This window comes from Lycorma delicatula, chromosome 13 (genome assembly GCF_047948215.1).
Source record: "Lycorma delicatula isolate Av1 chromosome 13, ASM4794821v1, whole genome shotgun sequence".
In the NCBI taxonomy this organism is placed as follows: Eukaryota; Metazoa; Arthropoda; class Insecta; order Hemiptera; family Fulgoridae; genus Lycorma; species Lycorma delicatula.
Window position 1 is genome coordinate 25,916,338 of NC_134467.1, and position 19,931 is coordinate 25,936,268.

The 19,931-nt window shown below is 30.9% G+C and overlaps 1 protein-coding gene across 1 annotated transcript in view; it reads left to right on the top strand.

Annotated features, from left to right (window-relative positions):
* Window positions 1–2,113, top strand: part of LOC142334043 (uncharacterized) — a 30,776-nt gene extending 28,663 nt beyond the window's left edge. The window contains exons 7-9 of the mRNA XM_075381710.1: window positions 440–444; window positions 1,643–1,795; window positions 2,060–2,113. Coding sequence (XP_075237825.1) covers window positions 440–444; window positions 1,643–1,795; window positions 2,060–2,113 — 212 coding nt within the window. The remainder of the gene's footprint in view (window positions 1–439; window positions 445–1,642; window positions 1,796–2,059) is intronic.
* The last annotated feature ends 17,818 nt before the right edge of the window (window positions 2,114–19,931 follow it).

The following is a 19,931-nucleotide window of genomic DNA, read 5'->3' on the forward strand; positions in this document are numbered from 1 at the left end:
GTTAACCTTTTAAATCACATTTGACACACATTCTAGTGACTTAAAAACTTTTCTTCTAAGAGAAGTATGAGGTAAACAGGAGATATGTATCATATTTGGCTAGATGAGTGGTAGATTTGTTTTGTTTCAATCAAAACTAATGGTGCTATTAGATGTCATCCCAGCTACCATGGATTTGCTGAGCTGAACTATGCGTTGAACAGAGGGGCAACCATTGCCATTGAGCAACTGCTTTGAAGAAATGTTTGCAGATTTATCAAGTAACTGTTTTGATATTAATAATTTTTAGGAAAAACCAAAACGTATGTGATTTTTATTATTTTAAAACTATTTTTTATTAATTTTTTTCTTTTATTGTTAAGATTTCTATTTTTAAACAACATTATGTTGTTTAAAACTTTGATTAAATTAGTCTGTTTAAAATTGTATCATTTTTCAGATCCAGTTGGTGTGTTTTGTTTTTTATTATAGTTGAACTTAAATTTGTGTTTAATTGTAATAGATGTTATTTACATCAGTTATCCTAACAGTAGATTCTCTACAAAGTTAACTAGAATTTTTATTTGTTTATTGGGAAATTAAAAAAATTATTTTATTCCAAACCAAAATAAAAAGTATAATTCCGATAAAATGTTTTCATCTGTTTTTCTTGTTTTAAGTGAGATAGAGGGACCACTTTTATTCAAATTCTTTGATCAATAAACCATTAGGAAGCATCAAGTTTATACCTTGATTTGTACATCAAGAATTTTAGTCGCAGAGGAATCAGAAAGCAGGGCTAAATTTTTCACTAACTGAAACACGTTAGTGGATCGTTAACTGATCTATGTTTATATAAATTTATTTTTCCTATTTTTGGCTATATAATCGTGTCCTGAGAGATTGCCATCCAATTTTGAATCGCCTGTATATACATTAAGATTCATCAGCTTAATGTTTCTAGTTTTTACTACTTCTTGTAATTTGCTATTTTTTAGTGACATGTGACACTTGATCCATTACAAAAATAAAATTCAAATATTATAAAATAATATAACAAGATGTTAAAAACGTAAGTTTAATAATTTCAATGTTTATCATCTTATATCACATTGTTTATTTACATTACAACAGAATGTAAACATAACTGCATTTATTATTTCACAAATATGTAAATAGCTTGATTAATCATGTCATCACCACTTCCAACATGAAATTTCTGGAAAGCTAAGGTTTGTACAGCTAACTGTGAGGCTGTGACAACACTTCCAATATAAAAAGAATTTTGTTGCAAGCCCTACGGGGTCACGATGCCTTACTCCAAGGATATGCATGTGAGCCATATGTAGTTCTCGTGGCTTCTAATTCAAAGAATCATTGAACCAAGGGCTGTGTCATATGGCCTCGCAGACAGATTTAATGTGACCCACATGTAGCGCAAATGTCAATCTGTGCGTAAATATTATTTGCCTGTTTTTATCGTTTTCATTAAGAAGAAAGATTGCATCAGTATCAAATATAACCACATTAAAGCCATCATACAAAAACAATCATTAAGAAATTACAGGAGAGGTGTTTATTACAAACAGTCTTTTTTATATCTTTTTATTATGAATATTCATTTTAATTTCTGTTTCTGTTTTTTTTTTTTTTTTTGTTACAGATAATGAATGGACCTGTAAATAATACTTTTATTAATGAAGCTTTGCCTCTTAATAAAGTTATTAAATTAGAGACTGAACAGGATAATGTTGCAGAAATGATATGCTTATTTTTACCACATCATGTGACTGAAACTGATACTTCATTTGAGCATGTAAGTTTTTTTTAAGTTTTTGTATGTTTGGCCAACAGGACCAGAAGCAATATTTTGCATTGATTTCTCTTTCTTATTTTGCATTTTGGCTCTTCATTTTCTGATGGAATCTGACATTTTCTTGGTTTCATTGTATCTGTAAATATCTTTATTACTTAATTTGCATCCATTTTCTTGTATTCTTATTGGTCCTAGGATTTTTCTCAAGTTTTTACTTTCTTTTTTCTATTTGATATATTTTATCTGATTTCAAACTGAGGATAGGATGCACCTGATCCAAAGAGGTACTCTGGTTTGATTACCGAATTTTGGTGTTAGATTTTGCCATCTACTAAGGTATTCATTATGTTGAAAATATCTTTTCTTAGTTGGTAGGCTAATTTTATTTTTCTCATTCTTGTTTGATTGGCTTCATTATCTAAACGATTAATTTTGATTTGATTTTTGAAATATGTATGTTTAAATTTAAATTTGTTGATTATTACATCTGTTGACTCCCAAAAAACAAAACTTTTCCATGTTTTGTTTTTTACACACAGTGAAGATAGAAGAAGAGATAGGATTTTATCAGAGTCATGTAAGTTGTATTATTATTATTATGTATTGTAACAAACATGATTTGTCTTGTGAGTTTCATTGCTGTGTATATATGTATATTTAGTTCTGTTTAATTAATACAGACTTATTTAGGTATCACCGGGTTGGTTCCAAATCAGCTGATTTGGAAGTCGAGAGTTACAGCGTTCAAGCCTTAGTAAAGCCAGTTATTTTTACACGGATTTAAATACTAGATCGTGGATACCGGTGTTCTTTGGTGGTTGGGTTTCAATTAACCACACATCTCAGGAATGGTCCAACTGAGAATGTACAAGACTACACTTCATTTACACTCATACATATCATCCTCATTCATCCTCTGAAGTATATTATCTAAACGGTAGTTACCGGAGGCTAAACAGGAAAAAAAAGAAAGACTTATTTAGGTGTGTGCGAATGATAAATGGTTAATGTGTTTATTTTAACTTGTTGAAAGAGTTTACGTTTTAGTATGTTCTAGGTAATTTGTTATTAATTGCATTTGGTTGTCATATTTCAATGTTTTTCAGGCAAGCGATTTAAAACCGACTCGATACAGATTAAACACATTTGTGACAAAGTTTTATTTATGAAATGAAAATAAAATTTAATTCTGTATTTACATTAGGAAAACTTAATATTTACCAAATTTTTCAAAACATATTCAATGTGAGCACCCTGTGCAGTTGATGTGGCAATGCTAAAGTAATCATATTGAGAGTCGCCTGATTCAAAATGTTGTCAATGACCTTAGTTTTTTATTGTGAACGTTTGCCTTCAGTTATCGATAGTATAGTAGTTCGATTTATAAACTATAATCCTTTAAATAACCTAAAGGAAAAAAATTGCGCTTAGATAAATCTGGGGAACAATTAGGCTACTATCCTCTACTCACAGTAAAAGTTGCGTGAAAGTGTGCTAATGAATTGTTTTATGTGCAACAGATTGTTTCTTCATCTTGTTGGAATTAGCTGTAGTTTTTTCACAATCTGTCTGTTAATCAATAGTAGAATTCTTTGAAAATTGCACAGAACACTTTTGTATTGACAGTACAGTAAAAAAAGGTTGCCTCCCCCCCCCCCTCGATCATTATACGATTACCAGAGCAGCACACTGTACACTGATTTTCTCATCATGAAAACTCAAACATATGAGAATTTTCATTCACTACCCTAGATAAATGAAACCGTGCTTCATTTGACAAAAAATATAATATCGGATCTATCTGTTTTTGAGAACCTATCTTCATTAATTGAGATGTTTCAGTTTGTTCTCATAAGTTGTTACGTGGTACAATTAAAATCGTGAAGAATTTTAAAGAAATATGTGCATTTTACTCTGCTCATTGTGATAACTAATTTATAAATCTTTTGGACAGACAGAATTTCTTTGAATATCGGCTGTGACTTCTGGATTCTTAATGGAAGGTCATCTATTTCATTTCATAATTTGAAATCAACCCCCATTGTATGCCATTTTGTAACCAAATTGTATATGCTACTCTTTGCTGGGATACTGGCATTCAGAAATTTTTCGGCAAATATTTTATGTATTCCTTGAAAGGATTCCAAAACACTGAATAGCTAGTGGACCCGTTTCTTGATCCATCAATTTTTTTTTTTAAGAAAAACACAACTCCAGGAACAAGATTTATTGCACTGTTGCACGAGTAGTTCACAACTGACAACAGTAGATTAGAGTAGTTACATACATGATCAATAATGATGCTAATAGAAACATTGTTAATGGTGACACTCAAATAACTGCTTTTTCAGTTTGGTTTTTAAGTAGTTCACCCTTTGTATGTGAATATATATATATATATATATATATAAATGAAAAAAAAATATATATATATATATATATTTACCAAAGACAAAAGTAAAACTTAGCTTTCCACCAACAGTACAGATCCTACAATATTTCTTATTTTCTCAGTGCTTCTCCAATTTTTACATTAATAGCCATTTCAAGGGTTTCTGTCATAATTGGTTAAACTTTTTTTAATTAACCAATGATGAGTGAAACCCTCGAATGCACTGTTAATGAAAAAATTGGAGAAGCAAAGATACAAGATAAAAAATGTTTTTGGATTCTGTACTGTTGGGGGATAGCTAAGACAAAAGTTAACTTTTGTCTTTGATATAATTAGTACTGAGGAAGATATGAACAAATATAATGAAAAAAGTAATTAATTTTTTCTAAATTAAATATATATTTACATATTAACGTTTTTGTGTTGCAAAAGGATTAATCAGATATATCAATTTTAATACATTAATGAAAAGGTACACACCATAAAAGTGCTAATTTGTAAGAATTTAAAAAAGTAAGCAGTAAGTGTAATTTTTATTTTATTTATTATTCTCTAATCCTAATCTTATATATTAATAGTATAGAATTATATTATTGTAATTATATATTGCAAATAAGTTTGCATAGTTTGATCATATATATATATATATATATATATACTGTAATCTTCTACAGGGTATCAGGACTAAAAATATCCAAAAGTACAGGTTATAAGAGAACCATTTAATATAATTTAATAATTTTTTTTTAATAAACACAGCAACTAGTTTTAATGTAGGTTATTTTGCTTGGGGTTTTATTACAAGTTGTAACAAACAAAAGTTTGAGATTTGGATGATTTAAAACAAAAAATTGTCTTCAGCAGATGGCTAAACAATAATCTAGAGTTAGATTATTGTTTAGCCATCTGCCGAGCTATAAAAGGTGCATACATTGAAGTTGACTAACCTAACTTCAATGTGTGCACCTTTTATAGCTCGGCAGATGTCTAGACGATAATCTAACTCTCCAGGTTAGATTATTGATACCTTCAACAATTTTTTGTTTTAAGTCATTCAGATCTCAAATTTTTGTTCATTATAACCTTTAATAAAACCCCAAGCAAAAAATTCCAAAGGGGTAAAAAAAAAATTCCATGTGACCTCATCCGATCCAATATCTGGGGAAGCATTGTTCAGCAACATGGTAACATCTCTGTAAAAGTGTGATGGAGCAGCATCGTGTTGGAAACTGATTCCTGCAGGGAACTGAGGAATAGCAACGTTCTCGAGCATGTCAAGGTACATGTCCCTGCAGCAGTGGGTTCCATGAAAAATCAGACCGATGATGCCATTTTTGTTCCATCATAATCAGACATTGACTTTTGATTTGTCCCTTTCATTTTCAATTGTAATTATTAGTTATTTTTAATTTTACAGGTTACTATCGATAAAGGAACCATCAAAGAAAGTACCAAGAATTGTATTACTTGTAAGAGACACGTAAATAATTCTCTACGTGATGGAGTTATAAAAGAAAAATCCATTGAATGTAAGTGTGCATATGATGATGTAACGACAGAAGAAAATTTAATCGAGAATATAAGTAGTGAAAACAAGTTACCTATCCAAAAAGAAAAGAAGTTGGTTTGTGAATATTGCAATGAAAGATTCAGATGCAAATGTTACCTAAAGAGGGACATTAACTTTCAGGCTAAAGAGAAAAATAATAATAGTAATTTTTGTCAAAAGTCTTTTATTCATGATAATGATTTAAATACGCACCTTGTTATACATAATGCAGAGAAAAGTTATATTTGTAACTTTTGTCAGAAGTCTTTTAGCCATAGTTCTAATTTAAAGTCACATTTAAAAATTCATACAAAAGAAAAGAGTTGTGTTTGTAACTTCTGCCAAAAGGTTTTGATTCGTCCTTCTAGTTTAAAGAAACATCTTAATATTCATACAAAAGAGAAAATCTATGTTTGCAACTTTTGTCAAAAGTCATTTAATCGTAAAGAAAATTTAAAGACACACCTTAATATTCATACCAAAGAGAAAAATTATGTTTGTAACTTTTGTCAGAAGTCTTTTAATCAAAGTTCTACTTTAAAATTACATTTAAATATTCATACTAAGGAGAAAAATAATATTTGTAACTTTTGTCAAAAGTCATTTAATTTTGAAAAAAGTTTAAAGACACATCTTAATATTCATTCAAAAGAGAAAAATTATGTTTGTAATTTTTGTCAAAAGTCATTTAATTGTAAAGACAGTTTAAAGGCACATCTTAATATTCATACAAAAGAGAAAAATTATATTTGTAACTTTTGTCAAAAGTCTTTTAGTCAAAGTTATAATTTAAAATCACATTTAAATATTCATACTAAAGAGAAAAGTTATGTTTGTAACTTCTGCCAAAAAGTTTTGAACTGTCCTTCTAGTCTAAAGAAACATCTTAATATTCATACAAAAGAGAAAAATTATGTTTGTAACTTTTGTCAGAAGTCTTTTAATCAAAATTCTACTTTAAAATTACATTTAAATATTCATACAAAAGAGAAAAGTTATGTTTGTAATTTCTGCCAAAAGGTTTTTAATCGTCTTTTTAATTTAAAGAAGCATATTAATTTACACACTAAAGAAAAAAACTGTTTGTAATGTTTGTCAAAAATCTTTTAACGAGAGTTATACTTTATAAAGACATTTTAATAATATCCATATTAGAGTTTGACCTTTAAAAATTTTACATTAAGAAATTTGATTAACCTTTAAGAAGTATTCAATTTTAAAAAAAATTAGTAACACCATTCTGGAACATCCTACTTCAAAACAAACAAAATGAGGAAGACCGTTCTGAAACGGCCTAAGTGAACCTTTATTGAAAAGGTATTATTTCAGATGGTACAGGGTACTTTTATTTGTAAGAAATAATGCATTGTTACTATAACCAATGATGAGATTGTTTAGATAGAATTTGACTGCATTGTGCACAGTTGCAGACGGTGGAGAGTAAATACAACGAGCCAGAGCGATTGAGACAGACTGCATGTGTCAGCTATCACTTGATTCTTGGCACCTGTCACATTTGCTGTTAACTCATATAGGCGCGAAATCTCCTGTTTGTTCATTCAGTCTGCTTCAATACATATGTTTGCAACTGAGCCTTGTAATTCTTTCCATTCTATATAGTTCTTATTTTCTTCGTATTAAACTTGTAGTCAAGAAAAACCTAAAAAATGAACTCAGCTTCAACGATTACACGGACTGCTTAGATGATGCCGACCATGAAGTATACAATACTCAGTTATGAAGTCAAAATGCAATTCTAAAATTCAGCTTCTGAAATATTCATATTTCATTGCTAGTTCGATTCTCACTTGCCTCAGCACTAGGGTGTTTATCTAGTTCTTATCTCACCCACCATAGCGGTAGGAAGCAAAGATGAAGGCATCCACTAAATATACATGTTATGCAATCAACGTACAGTATAAATACTAGAGCTTGACGTCCGATCATTTGATGTACAACCGACGAGTTATCATATACTACAACAATAACTAGAGTCTATTTCTGACGACGTAACAGATGATTAATTATGTCAGAAATATTATCAAATTTCACCGTTAATTAAAACAAGAAAATATTTATTCGATAAAGGAAGAAAATTTTATGTTTCACTTCTGCAGTTGGTATGATTCATTGTGAATTAAATCAGGCAATATTAAATTATTATGAATGGACTGTCAATATAATACTTATGAACTATAAAAAAAAAACTATATTGTATGAAAGTTAGTAAATAAATGGTTGTAACTAAATAATACATTCATTATCTTGTTTATTTAATCATACCTATCTCGAACTACTTATACCTATATACCTATCTCGAGTCTGTTAGTACTTACTAATGGTGTAATGGATGCCGTCATAATGTGCAGCCACACCTCATTTGAGTGCCTGCACATAAAGCTTTTGAACTGCTGACTCGTGGAACCAGTATGGAGGCTGTAACCATATCTGATACAGCTGTGGTTACAGCCAATACCATGGATGAAAGCGGAAACATTAAGGTATTCTTGGTCAACGTACCCTTTATACAACCTATACTGTGTAGACAGTTGTGGCTGGTGTCAGTGTGAAGGTACAATGACAACAGCTGTTGTGACGAGGCAGTCACAGCCGAAATGGATAGACATAAAACTGTTACGTATCCAGACGACAACAAGTCATTGTACAGGTACACACCCAATCCATTGTTATGGCTGCATGGTGGCAGCAACTGCCGGACCTTCAGCCAAACCACATCATGCTGATAATCTCTGCAATAAACTCAGACCACTAAATCATCAAAACCTTGGCAAAAGGCATCTCTCAGCATTGTTCTTGCCTCAGTCAGGAGCCACCAATGCAAATGTCACATGTAATATTCCCATCGTTGTATTACAACTATTTAAAAACAAAACCAATAAGACCGTCCACGGTAATTTCTTGGTCAGCTCTTTCAATAATACGCCTGGTACCCTGTCTGGGTCTGGGCTCTTTTTTGGGTTGATGTGGGTGATCACCCATTGTTTACGCCAGTGCGTAAAGTTGTTTTATTCCAATAAATTCAAGGTTATGGTTGAGTCTTGTAGTCATTACAGGCTTAAGCCACCAGGTTGGTCTAGTGGTGAACGTGTCTTCCCAAATCAGCTGATTTGGAAGTCGAGAGTTCCAGCGTTCAAGTCCTAGTAAAGCCAGCTATTTTTACACGGATTTGAATACTAGATCGTGGATACCGGTGTTCTTTGGTGGTTGGGTTTCAATTAACCACACATCTCAGGTATGGTCGAACTGAGAATGTACAAGACTACACTTCATTCATCCTCTGAAGTATTATCTAAATGGTAGTTACCGGAAGCTAAACAGGAAAAAGAAAGAAGTCATTACAGGCTTGGTAAATTAATTTTGTTTTTTGTAAGGCTTATCTTGTGTACTTTTAAAATAGGTTGTTGGTTTGTTGTTTTCGTTATCAATTTCTCTCGGGCTCCAGTTTGACTTACTGTTGCATCATCATATTGGTGTCAGCGTATTTCTATCACGCTTTATTTATTGCTGTTTAGTCTTAATATATATATATATATATATATATATATATATATATATATATATATATTAGTGTTAAGTGTTTTTTATTCTCACCAATTTCAATGTTGTCATAGTTCCTGGAAGTCTAATTCTCTTTGTCTGCCCTGATGTCATTTCTTCAACTTGTGAGTATTCGGAAATTATTTTATCAGTGTTACATATTTCTTTAGTGGTCTGCTTGCTTGTAAATTATTTTTGTTTTGTCTTCGTTCCCGATTTCCACATGTTTTCTCTAATCATTCTTATACTAACACTTAGAGACTACTCTTGTTGTCAACACACACACACTCTTCTGTCCATTGCTTTGTTCGCTTCCCCTACTTCTCACCACGCCTGCTTTGTTCATTCTAGTTCAGATTTTCATGTTGTTTGGATGCACGGGCTGGACCAGCTAGCGATTCTTTCTCTCTCGCTTAATGTGTTAATACTCTCGTCGTCTTCGTGCCTTCATAAACGTTGTGGTAATTCTCAGTCATCATATTCTCTTGTTGTTTCTACTCGTCAGTGTTTTGTGAATTTATAAATTTCCATGTTTGTTTTGCCTCGTTTCTTTGTGAAGTTAATTTTCAAATTCAGTAGATATCGTCTAGTATTGAAAGTGGTTCAGTTACTACAAACCTGCACAAACCTTCTGCATCTTATCGATGCAGAATCTCTCCAAACTCGTTACTACAAATCTGAGACGCTCCGTATTACTCAATTTCTAAACAAAGTTTTACCTCTGTATTTTTTGATACGCCATTGCAGACTACGCCAAGGATAAACTGTATGTATTCATGTGTACTTTCATTCACTAGTTCATCTTTTACAAATTTGTGTGATTAAGGCAATTTAAAATTATTCATCATTTATTATGTTAAACAGTCATGTTGTTATTAGCAAAATTAGTGAAATACTCAACTAATTGTACTTTATGAATTTGAAATTCAAGATTGGTTTATAAACCATTTTTCACTCAAGTATAGTCATGCAAGTTGGCTTAGATAAAGGTTATGTTATTATTTTTCATGTGTAGCATATTTTATGTGCTATTAATGCCAACTATTGTTTTTATCAAATCTACTTGTAATTAAATACTACTTCAGAATTATAAAAAATATGTGTCACAAGCATTAATGAACATGAATGTGTTGGTTAATAACATTTTATGTACATTTCAGCGTCTTTCAAGAATGTTTTCTATTGTACTCCATTGACTCTTGTAACTGCACAACCTTTTGATTTCATTTGGAAAATAATAATTTTAATGAGTCAGTTATAGTCATTTGACAATAATTATTTATAATTTTGTTTCTTTGTTTATTTTAAGTACTAAAATTTGTTTTTCAAACTTTTTATATTTCACATAATTTCTATGTTTTAGATTCTTGCTGTTGTTAATAATTTTAATCAATGTTAAATATTGTTTTGCTCAATCAAGTATATTATTTTTACAAATTAGAAAGAAGAAGTCATAATATGAGAATGGCTAAGAAACTCAAATATTTTTCAAGAAAGCTTGGAAATAAAGCTCTTTTTATATGATTACTTCACAATTTGATTATATTGTAATTAACTCCTTTTTATACTGGAATTATTGTAGTTTATTTTTCTAAGTTAATGACATTTGTTCATTGCTAATTTTCATTATTACAGAATATGTCAGTAATACAACAGTTTTCCAGTTACACTATGTGCATTGATGTTATGTTTATAAGTATATAATTGTAAAAACAAAGGTGTTTTAAGTTCTCTTGTTTTCAGACTTTGTTAAATTGTAGATTTTCAAAATGATTTATTTTGAAAAATGTATATTTATGTATTTCTCATTTAATATTATATTATAATTCAGCTGATATTTCTTGTATAAGTTCTGTTTAGGATTAAGTTAAGTTTATTTTGTAATTTCATTTAATTTTTTTAAGGTTATGATTTAAGAAAAAGTTTAGTTGTTTTTTTTCTAATTAAAGTACAATTTCTTTTGGCAAATACAAGCTATGTGTCATTTTATTTTTGTTAATTTTACCCAACACCCATTGCAATTCATCTATGGAAAATCTTCTCTTGTCAAAATCTATTTAACCACTAGTCGCTTTCTTCAGTAATAGCTTTGTAATCACTTGTGCGACTGATGACATCACTGCAGCAAGTGAATCAGTAGGTCACCTCTCACAAGCAGTACCGTACACCACTACTTATTCGGTAATGTTTTGATACGGTGTGACATGTTATTGTTTATGAACAGTTACTCATTACACCTGAACAATACAAACATTTTTCGTTTAACTTTATGTAAGGTGAATGAATGTATGGATGGTCTGATAGTGAACAATGGTCTAATAAAAATAAAAGTACATGTTTCACCCTCTGAATAAATGTCCCCTTGTTATACTCGATGAAATTCAGATTCTACAAAATACTTTGGAATTCATCTTGACAAGACGCTCACATTTGCAAAACAGTAACAACTTAGTACCAAATTTTGTCAATGGTACTGGATTCTTATTGAAACTGAAAATTATCTCTGAACAAGTTAATTATTTACAAAGTCATCCCTAATCTGATCTGGACTTATGGCAGCCAGTTAGTGGTAATGTTAACAAAAAACAGCATAATTATATTACATTTTCAATACAAAGTATTACACACCACTGAATTGTCTTTGTACATTACAAATAACAATGTACATGACACAATACACCAACAATCATAAAAGAAATTTCAATGTATTAATCAAAACTAAATAATTATGCAAATTTTCTTACAGTTAACTTTTAAATCACATTTAACACACATTCTAGTGACTTAAAAACTTTTCTTCTAAGAGAAGTATGAGGTAAACAGGAGATATGTATCATATTTGGCTAGATGAGTGGTAGATTTGTTTTGTTTCAATCAAAACTAATGGTGCTATTAGATGTCATCCCAGCTACCATGGATTTGCTGAGCTGAACTATGCGTTGAACAGAGGGGCAACCATTGCCATTGAGCAACTGCTTTGAAGAAATGTTTGCATTTTTATCAAGTAGTTTTGATATTAATAATTTTTAGGAAAAAACCAAAAAGTATGTGATTTTTATTATTTTAAAACTATTTTTTATTAATTTTTTTCTTTTATTGTTAAGATTTCTATTTTTAAACAACATTATGTTGTTTAAAACTTTGATTAAATTAGTCTGTTTAAAATTGTATCATTTTTCAGATCCAGTTGGTGTGTTTTGTTTTTTATTATAGTTGAACTTAAATTTGTGTTTAATTGTAATAGATGTTATTTACATCAGTTATCCTAACAGTAGATTCTCTACAAAGTTAACTAGAATTTTTATTTGTTTATTGGGAAATTAAAAAAATTATTTTATTCCAAACCAAAATAAAAAGTATAATTCCGATAAAATGTTTTCATCTGTTTTTCTTGTTTTAAGTGAGATAGAGGGACCACTTTTATTCAAATTCTTTGATCAATAAACCATTAGGAAGCATCAAGTTTATACCTTGATTTGTACATCAAGAATTTTAGTCGCAGAGGAATCAGAAAGCAGGGCTAAATTTTTCACTAACTGAAACACGCTAGTGGATCGTTAACTGATCTATGTTTATATAAATTATTTTTCCTATTTTTGCCTATATAATCGTGTCCTGAGAGATTGCCATCCAATTTTGAATCGCCTGTATATACATTAAGATTCATCAGCTTAATGTTTCTAGTTTTTACTACTTCTTATAATTTGCTATTTTTTAGTGACATGTGACACTTGATCCATTACAAAAATAAAATTCAAATATTATAAAATAATATAACAAGATGTTAAAAACATAAGTTTAATAATTTCAATGTTTATCATCTTATATCACATTGTTTATTTACATTACAACAGAATGTAAACATAACTGCATTTATTATTTCACAAATATGTAAATAGCTTGATTAATCATGTCATCACCACTTCCAACATGAAATTTCTGGAAAGCTAAGGTTTGTACAGCTAACTGTGAGGCTGTGACAACACTTCCAATATAAAAAGAATTTTGTTGCAAGCCCTACGGGGGTCACGATGCCTTACTCCAAGGATATGCATGTGAGCCATATGTAGTTCTCGTGGCTTCTAATTCAAAGAATCATTGAACCAAGGGCTGTGTCATATGGCCTCGCAGACAGATTTAATGTGACCCACATGTAGCGCAAATGTCAATCTGTGCGTAAATATTATTTGCCTGTTTTTATCGTTTTCATTAAGAAGAAAGATTGCATCAGTATCAAATATAATCACATTAAAGCCATCATACAAAAACAATCATTAAGAAATTACAGGAGAGGTGTTTATTACAAACAGTCTTTTTTATATCTTTTTATTATGAATAAAAAGATATTCTGTTTCTGTTTTTTTTTTTTTTTTTGTTACAGATAATGAATGGACCTGTAAATAATACTTTTATTAATGAAGCTTTGCCTCTTAATAAAGTTATTAAATTAGAGACTGAACAGGATAATGTTGCAGAAATGATATGCTTATTTTTACCACATCATGTGACTGAAACTGATACTTCATTTGAGCATGTAAGTTTTTTTTAAGTTTTTGTATGTTTGGCCAACAGGACCAGAAGCAATATTTTGCATTGATTTCTCTTTCTTATTTTGCATTTTGGCTCTTCATTTTCTGATGGAATCTGACATTTTCTTGGTTTCATTGTATCTGTAAATATCTTTATTACTTAATTTGCATCCATTTTCTTGTATTCTTATTGGTCCTAGGATTTTTCTCAAGTTTTTACTTTCTTTTTTCTATTTGATATATTTTATCTGATTTCAAACTGAGGATAGGATGCACCTGATCCAAAGATGTACTCTGGTTTGATTACCGAATTTTGGTGTCAGATTTTGCCATCTACTAAGGTATTCATTATGTTGAAAATATCTTTTCTTAGTTGGTAGGCTAATTTTATTTTTCTCATTCTTGTTTGATTGGCTTCATTATCTAAACGATTAATTTTGATTTGATTTTTGAAATATGTATGTTTAAATTTAAATTTGTTGACTATTACATCTGTTGACTCCCAAAAAACAAAACTTTTCCATGTTTTGTTTTTTACACACAGTGAAGATAGAAGAAGAGATAGGATTTTATCAGAGTCATGTAAGTTGTATTATTATTATTATGTATTGTAACAAACATGATTTGTCTTGTGAGTTTCATTGCTGTGTATATATGTATATTTAGTTCTGTTTAATTAATACAGACTTATTTAGGTACCACCGGGTTGGTCTAGTAGTGAACGCGTCTTCCAAAATCAGCTGATTTGGAAGTCGAGAGTTCCAGCGTTCTAGTAAAGTCCTAGTAAAGGCAGTTATTTTTACACGGGTTTGAATACTAGATTGTGGATACCGCTGTTTTTTGGTGGTTGGATTTCAATTAACTACACATCTAAGGAATGGTCGTAATGGGACTGTACAAGAGTACACTTTACTTACATTCATACATATCATACTCTGAATACCTGAACGGTAATTCCCGCAGGCTAAAAAGGAAGAAAAATAAAGTTTTGTTGGTGTAAAATGCTTTATTCAATCCAGGAGAGGATAGCTATAGTTGAGGCTTATATTCGTTCTGGATCATTTAAAGAATCACGTTAAATATTCGTAGAAAAATTTCCGAATGCTTTTATTCCAGCGAAAAGTAGCATACACGATTTGGTTAAAAAATGATGTACCATAGGTTTGGTTTCAAATGCAAAACGAAATAGGGAATATTTCGTTAGGATTCCACACGCCATTGCCGATATTGAAAAGAGAATTACTGCCGGTCCAAAAAATATCCCTACGAAAGTTATCTCAATAACCTGATATTAAATCCACATCTTGTCGTAAAATTCTTCATGAATTAAAATTGAAATCGTACAAATGAAGACAGACAAACCGAAACGACTGTATTGCAAATGGCTTCTCAAAAACATTTTTGGTGGACAGATAAACTCGATATCGTATTTCACGCCAGACGAGGCACGGTTTCATTTATCCGGCCATGTTAATTTGCATAACACCAGGTATTGGAAGGCGAGGAATCATCACGAGATAATCGAACGTCTACTTTTTTTTTTTGTCTTCAGTCATTTGACTGGTTTGATGCAGCTCTCCAAGATTCCCTATCTAGTGCTAGTCGTTTCATTTCAGTATACCCTCTACATCCTACATCTCTAACAATTTGTTTTACATATTCCAAACGTGGCCTGCCTACACAATTTTTCCCTTCTACCTGTCCTTCCAATATTAAAGCGACTATTCCAAGATGCCTTAGTATGTGGCCTATAAGTCTGTTTCTTCTTTTAACTATATTTTTGCAAATGCTTCTTTCTTCATCTATTTGCCGCAATACCTCTTCATTTGTCAATTTATCCACCCGTCTGATTTTTAACATTCTCTATAGCATCGCATTTCAAAAGCTTCTAATCTTTTCTTCTCAGATACTCCGATCGTCCAAGTTTCACTTCCATATAAAGCGACACTCCAAACATACACTTTCAAAAATCTTTTCCTGACATTTAAATTAATTTTTGATGTAAACAAATTATATTTCTTACTGAAGGCTCATTTACCTTGTGCTATTCAGCATTTTATATAACTCGTCCATCTTTAGTAATTCTGCTTCCCAAATAACAAAATTCTTCTACCTCCATAATCATTTCTCCTCCTATTTTCACATTCAGTGGTCCATCTTTGTTATTTCTACTACATTTCATTACTTTTGTTTTGTTCTTGTTTATTTTCATCCGATAGTTCTTGCGTAGGACTTCATCTATGCCGTTCATTGTTTCTTCTAAATCCTTTTTATTCTCGGCTAGAATTACTCATTATCAGCAAATCATAGTACATTTATCTTTTCACCTTGTACTGTTAGTCCAAATCTAAATTGTTCTTTAACATCCTTAACTGCTAGGTCTATGTAAAGATTAAAAAGTAACGGGGATAGGGAACATCCTTGTCGGACTCCCTTTCTTATTACGGCTTCTTTCTTATGTTCTTCAATTATTACTGTTGCTGTTTGGTTCCTGTACATGTTAGCAATTGTTCTTCTATCTCTGTATTTTAACCCTAATTTTTTTAAATGCTGAACATTTTATTCCAGTCTACGTTATCGAATGCCTTTTCTAGGTCTATAAACGCCAAGTATGTTGGTTTGTTTTTCTTTAATCTTCCTTCTACTATTAATCTGAGGCCTAAAATTGCTTCCCTTGTCCCTATACTTTTCCTGAAACCAAATTGGTCTTCTCCTAACACTTCTTCCACTCTCCTCTCAATTCTGTATAGAATTCTAGTTAAGATTTTTAATGCATGACTAGTTAAACTAATTGTTCTGTATTCTTCACATTTATCTGCCCCTGCTTTCATTGGTATCATGACTATAACACTTTTTTGAAGTCTGACGGAAATTCCCCTTTTTCATAAATATTACACACCAGTTTGTATAATCTATCAATCGCTTCCTCACCTGCACTGCGCAGTAATTCTACAGGTATTCCGTCTATTCCAGGAGCCTTGTGCCATTTTAATCTTTTAATGCTCTCTTAAATTCAGATCTCAGTATTGTTTCTCCCATTTCATCCTTCTAAACTTCCTCTATAACACCATTTTCTAATTCATTTCCTCCGTATAACTCTTCAATATATTCCACCCATCTATCAATTTTACCTTTCGTATTATATATTGGTGTACCATCTTTGTTTAACACATTAGATTTTAATTTATGTACCCCAAAATTTTCCTTAACTTTCCTGTATGCTCCGTCTATTTTACCAATGTTCATTTCTCTTTCCACTTCTAAACACTTTTCTTTAATCCACTCTTCTTTCGCCAGTTTGCACTTCCTGTTTATAGCATTTCTTAATTGCCGATAGTTCCTTTTACTTTCTTCATCACTAGCATTCTTATATTTTCTACGTTCATCCATCAGCTGCAATATATTATCTGAAACCCAAGGTTTTCTACCAGTTCTCTTTATTCCGCCTAAGTTTGCTTCTGCTGATATAAGAATTTCTTTTTAACATTCTCCCATTCTTCTTCTTCTACATTTTCTACCTTATCTTTTTTACTCATACCTCTTGCGATGTCCTCCTCAAAAATCTTCTTTACCTCCTCTTCCTCAAGCTTCTCTAAATTCCACCGATTCATCTGACACCTTTTCTTCAGGCTTTTAAACCCCAATCTACATTTCATTATCACCAAATTATGGTCGCTATCAATGTCTGCTCCAGGGTAAGTTTTGCAGTCGAGTTGATTTCTAAATCTTTGCTTAACCATGATATAATCTGTCTGATACCTTGCAGTATCGCCTGGCTTTATCCAAGTGTATATTCTTCTATTATGATTTTTAAATTGGGTGTTGGCAATTACTAAATTATACTTCGTGCAAAACTCTATAAGTCGGTCCCCTCTTTCATTCCTTTTGCCCAGCCCGTATTCACCCACTATATTTCCTTCCTTGCCTTTTCCAATGCTTGCATTCCAATCTCCAACTATTATTATCATCTACATTTAACCTATCCATTTTCCTCTTTAAATTTTCTAGCCTACCAACCTGTTTTAGACTTCTAACATTCCATGTTTTGACTCATAGAATGTTATTTTTTAATTTTCTGGTGACCCTTCCTTAGTAGCCTCCACTTGGAGATCCAAATGGGAGACTAGTTTACCTCCGAAATATTTTACCAAGGAAGGTGCCTCCAACTTTGTTACATGAAAATGGCAGGAGCTACATTTTCTTTGAAAAAAAAAGCTGTACTTTTCCATTACTTTCAGCTGCGCAGAAGATTGAGTGATGTTGATATGGCCATTTAAGTCCTCCTGACCTACACCCTTAACAACTACTGAAAGAGCTACTGCCCTCTTTCAGGAATCATTCATTCATTAGTCTGGCTCTCAACAGATACCTCTCCGATATGGTTCTACCTTCGGACCAGCTATTCTATATCACTGAGCACTGAAGGGCCCTCACCAATGGCAAGGTCTCATTAGAGGGAGTTTTTAGATTAAAATAATCTTCCATCACACAAAAGTAAAAACTTTGATCACACGTGACCAGCAGTTATCAGTTTATAAAAAATAACACGATTGTGTAATATATCTATTTTATGTAACTAAAAAATATTTTATAGGAGGAAAAGTCTTAAAAAAATTTTTAATTTAGAATAGAATCTATCAATGATTATTAATTAAAATTAAAAAAAAAGTTTAGCTCAAAGAAAAAATTAACCTTGAACCAAGCAAAATTTCATTTTCAATAGTAGATTTATTAACAATAAAATTATTAGGAACTGTGTTTTAAATGTAAATTTACTATTGCAAGATTAGAATATATAATTAATCATAATAGTAATAGAAATTAGAATATATACTTTTAAATTTTTTATAATAAAATTCACTTTCCACTTTTAATACACTTTTTCCCTATAACTGTCTTAATTTCATGACCCTCCCCAGAATTAAATAACTATAGTGTAAGGTTGAGTTTTGGATGGTAAACTTTACATTTCTTTTTTGTGAAACAAACAGTACCTCAAGATGACAGTCAAAAGCCCTCCCCCCCCCCCCTCGTGATCATTCAAAGCATACTGTAACAAAAACTGAACCCTATTAGAACTTTGTTTTTATTTTTAAGATCTTATTTAACAGGAAGAATATATAAAAAATTTATTTACATTTATTACTTACAAAGTCTTGTAAGTAATGTTCAAATGTGTTAAAACATCCTGTTTTTTGCATTTGAAAATTACTACACAAAAAGTGATAAATTCTAATATTAAAGGCTGACTAAATGATTGTTTTATTAATAAAAGGATATGGAAAGTCATTTGTTGGATGGATTGTAACTACCTTGTCTTAATTATAGATAAAATTCTTTTCAATTTGGTCAGGTTGATAAACCATTGCCAGTTGTGTGGAAATTGTTGTGTGGAAATATCGATAATAATAGCATTTCTGTTCCCCATAGTTGACTGCAAAAGTTTTAAGCATCTTACTTGATAAATTTTGAAGGCGAGGTATAATTTTGTATTTTCTTATATTCTCTAATCAAGGTTTTCCCATGGTTTCCCTTATCCTTCTAGTCAAATGCTATAGCAGTTTCTTTTTATTATCCACGGAATAACTCGCCAACCACCAACTGCACTGTGATATGAATAAAGTATTTATCTTTTACGAAAAACAATCTCCACTTATAACTGCTTAATTTGATACAAACTAATTTTAAGATTTACATTACCTAATTATCTACTTAATAACTTCAGAGCTGTCATTTTCAAATCTAACTTGCTTACATTCTTATCAGACAATTCTCTGTTTTAATTTATAATCTATTTTTAATTAGTTTTACTGCATTTAATAATTTATTTCTTAATTATTGATATTATTCATCAAAGTTTACAAAGTGTTAATGCATAGATGCTCTGTAGTTCTACGAGGGTGTCTAAAGTAGTATTGGCTAATAACGCAGTAGAGGGGTTAGTGTACCATGACAGAACATTGTAGGTAACAAGAAGCCATTCATCAATACTCTGTGCCTCGATTGAGCTTTCTAAATTTTAATTGAATAGTACCATTATTATTTAAATATCAGTAATGCTATGATTTTTTCATAACATTAATTTTATTATTTTATTTATTTATGAGT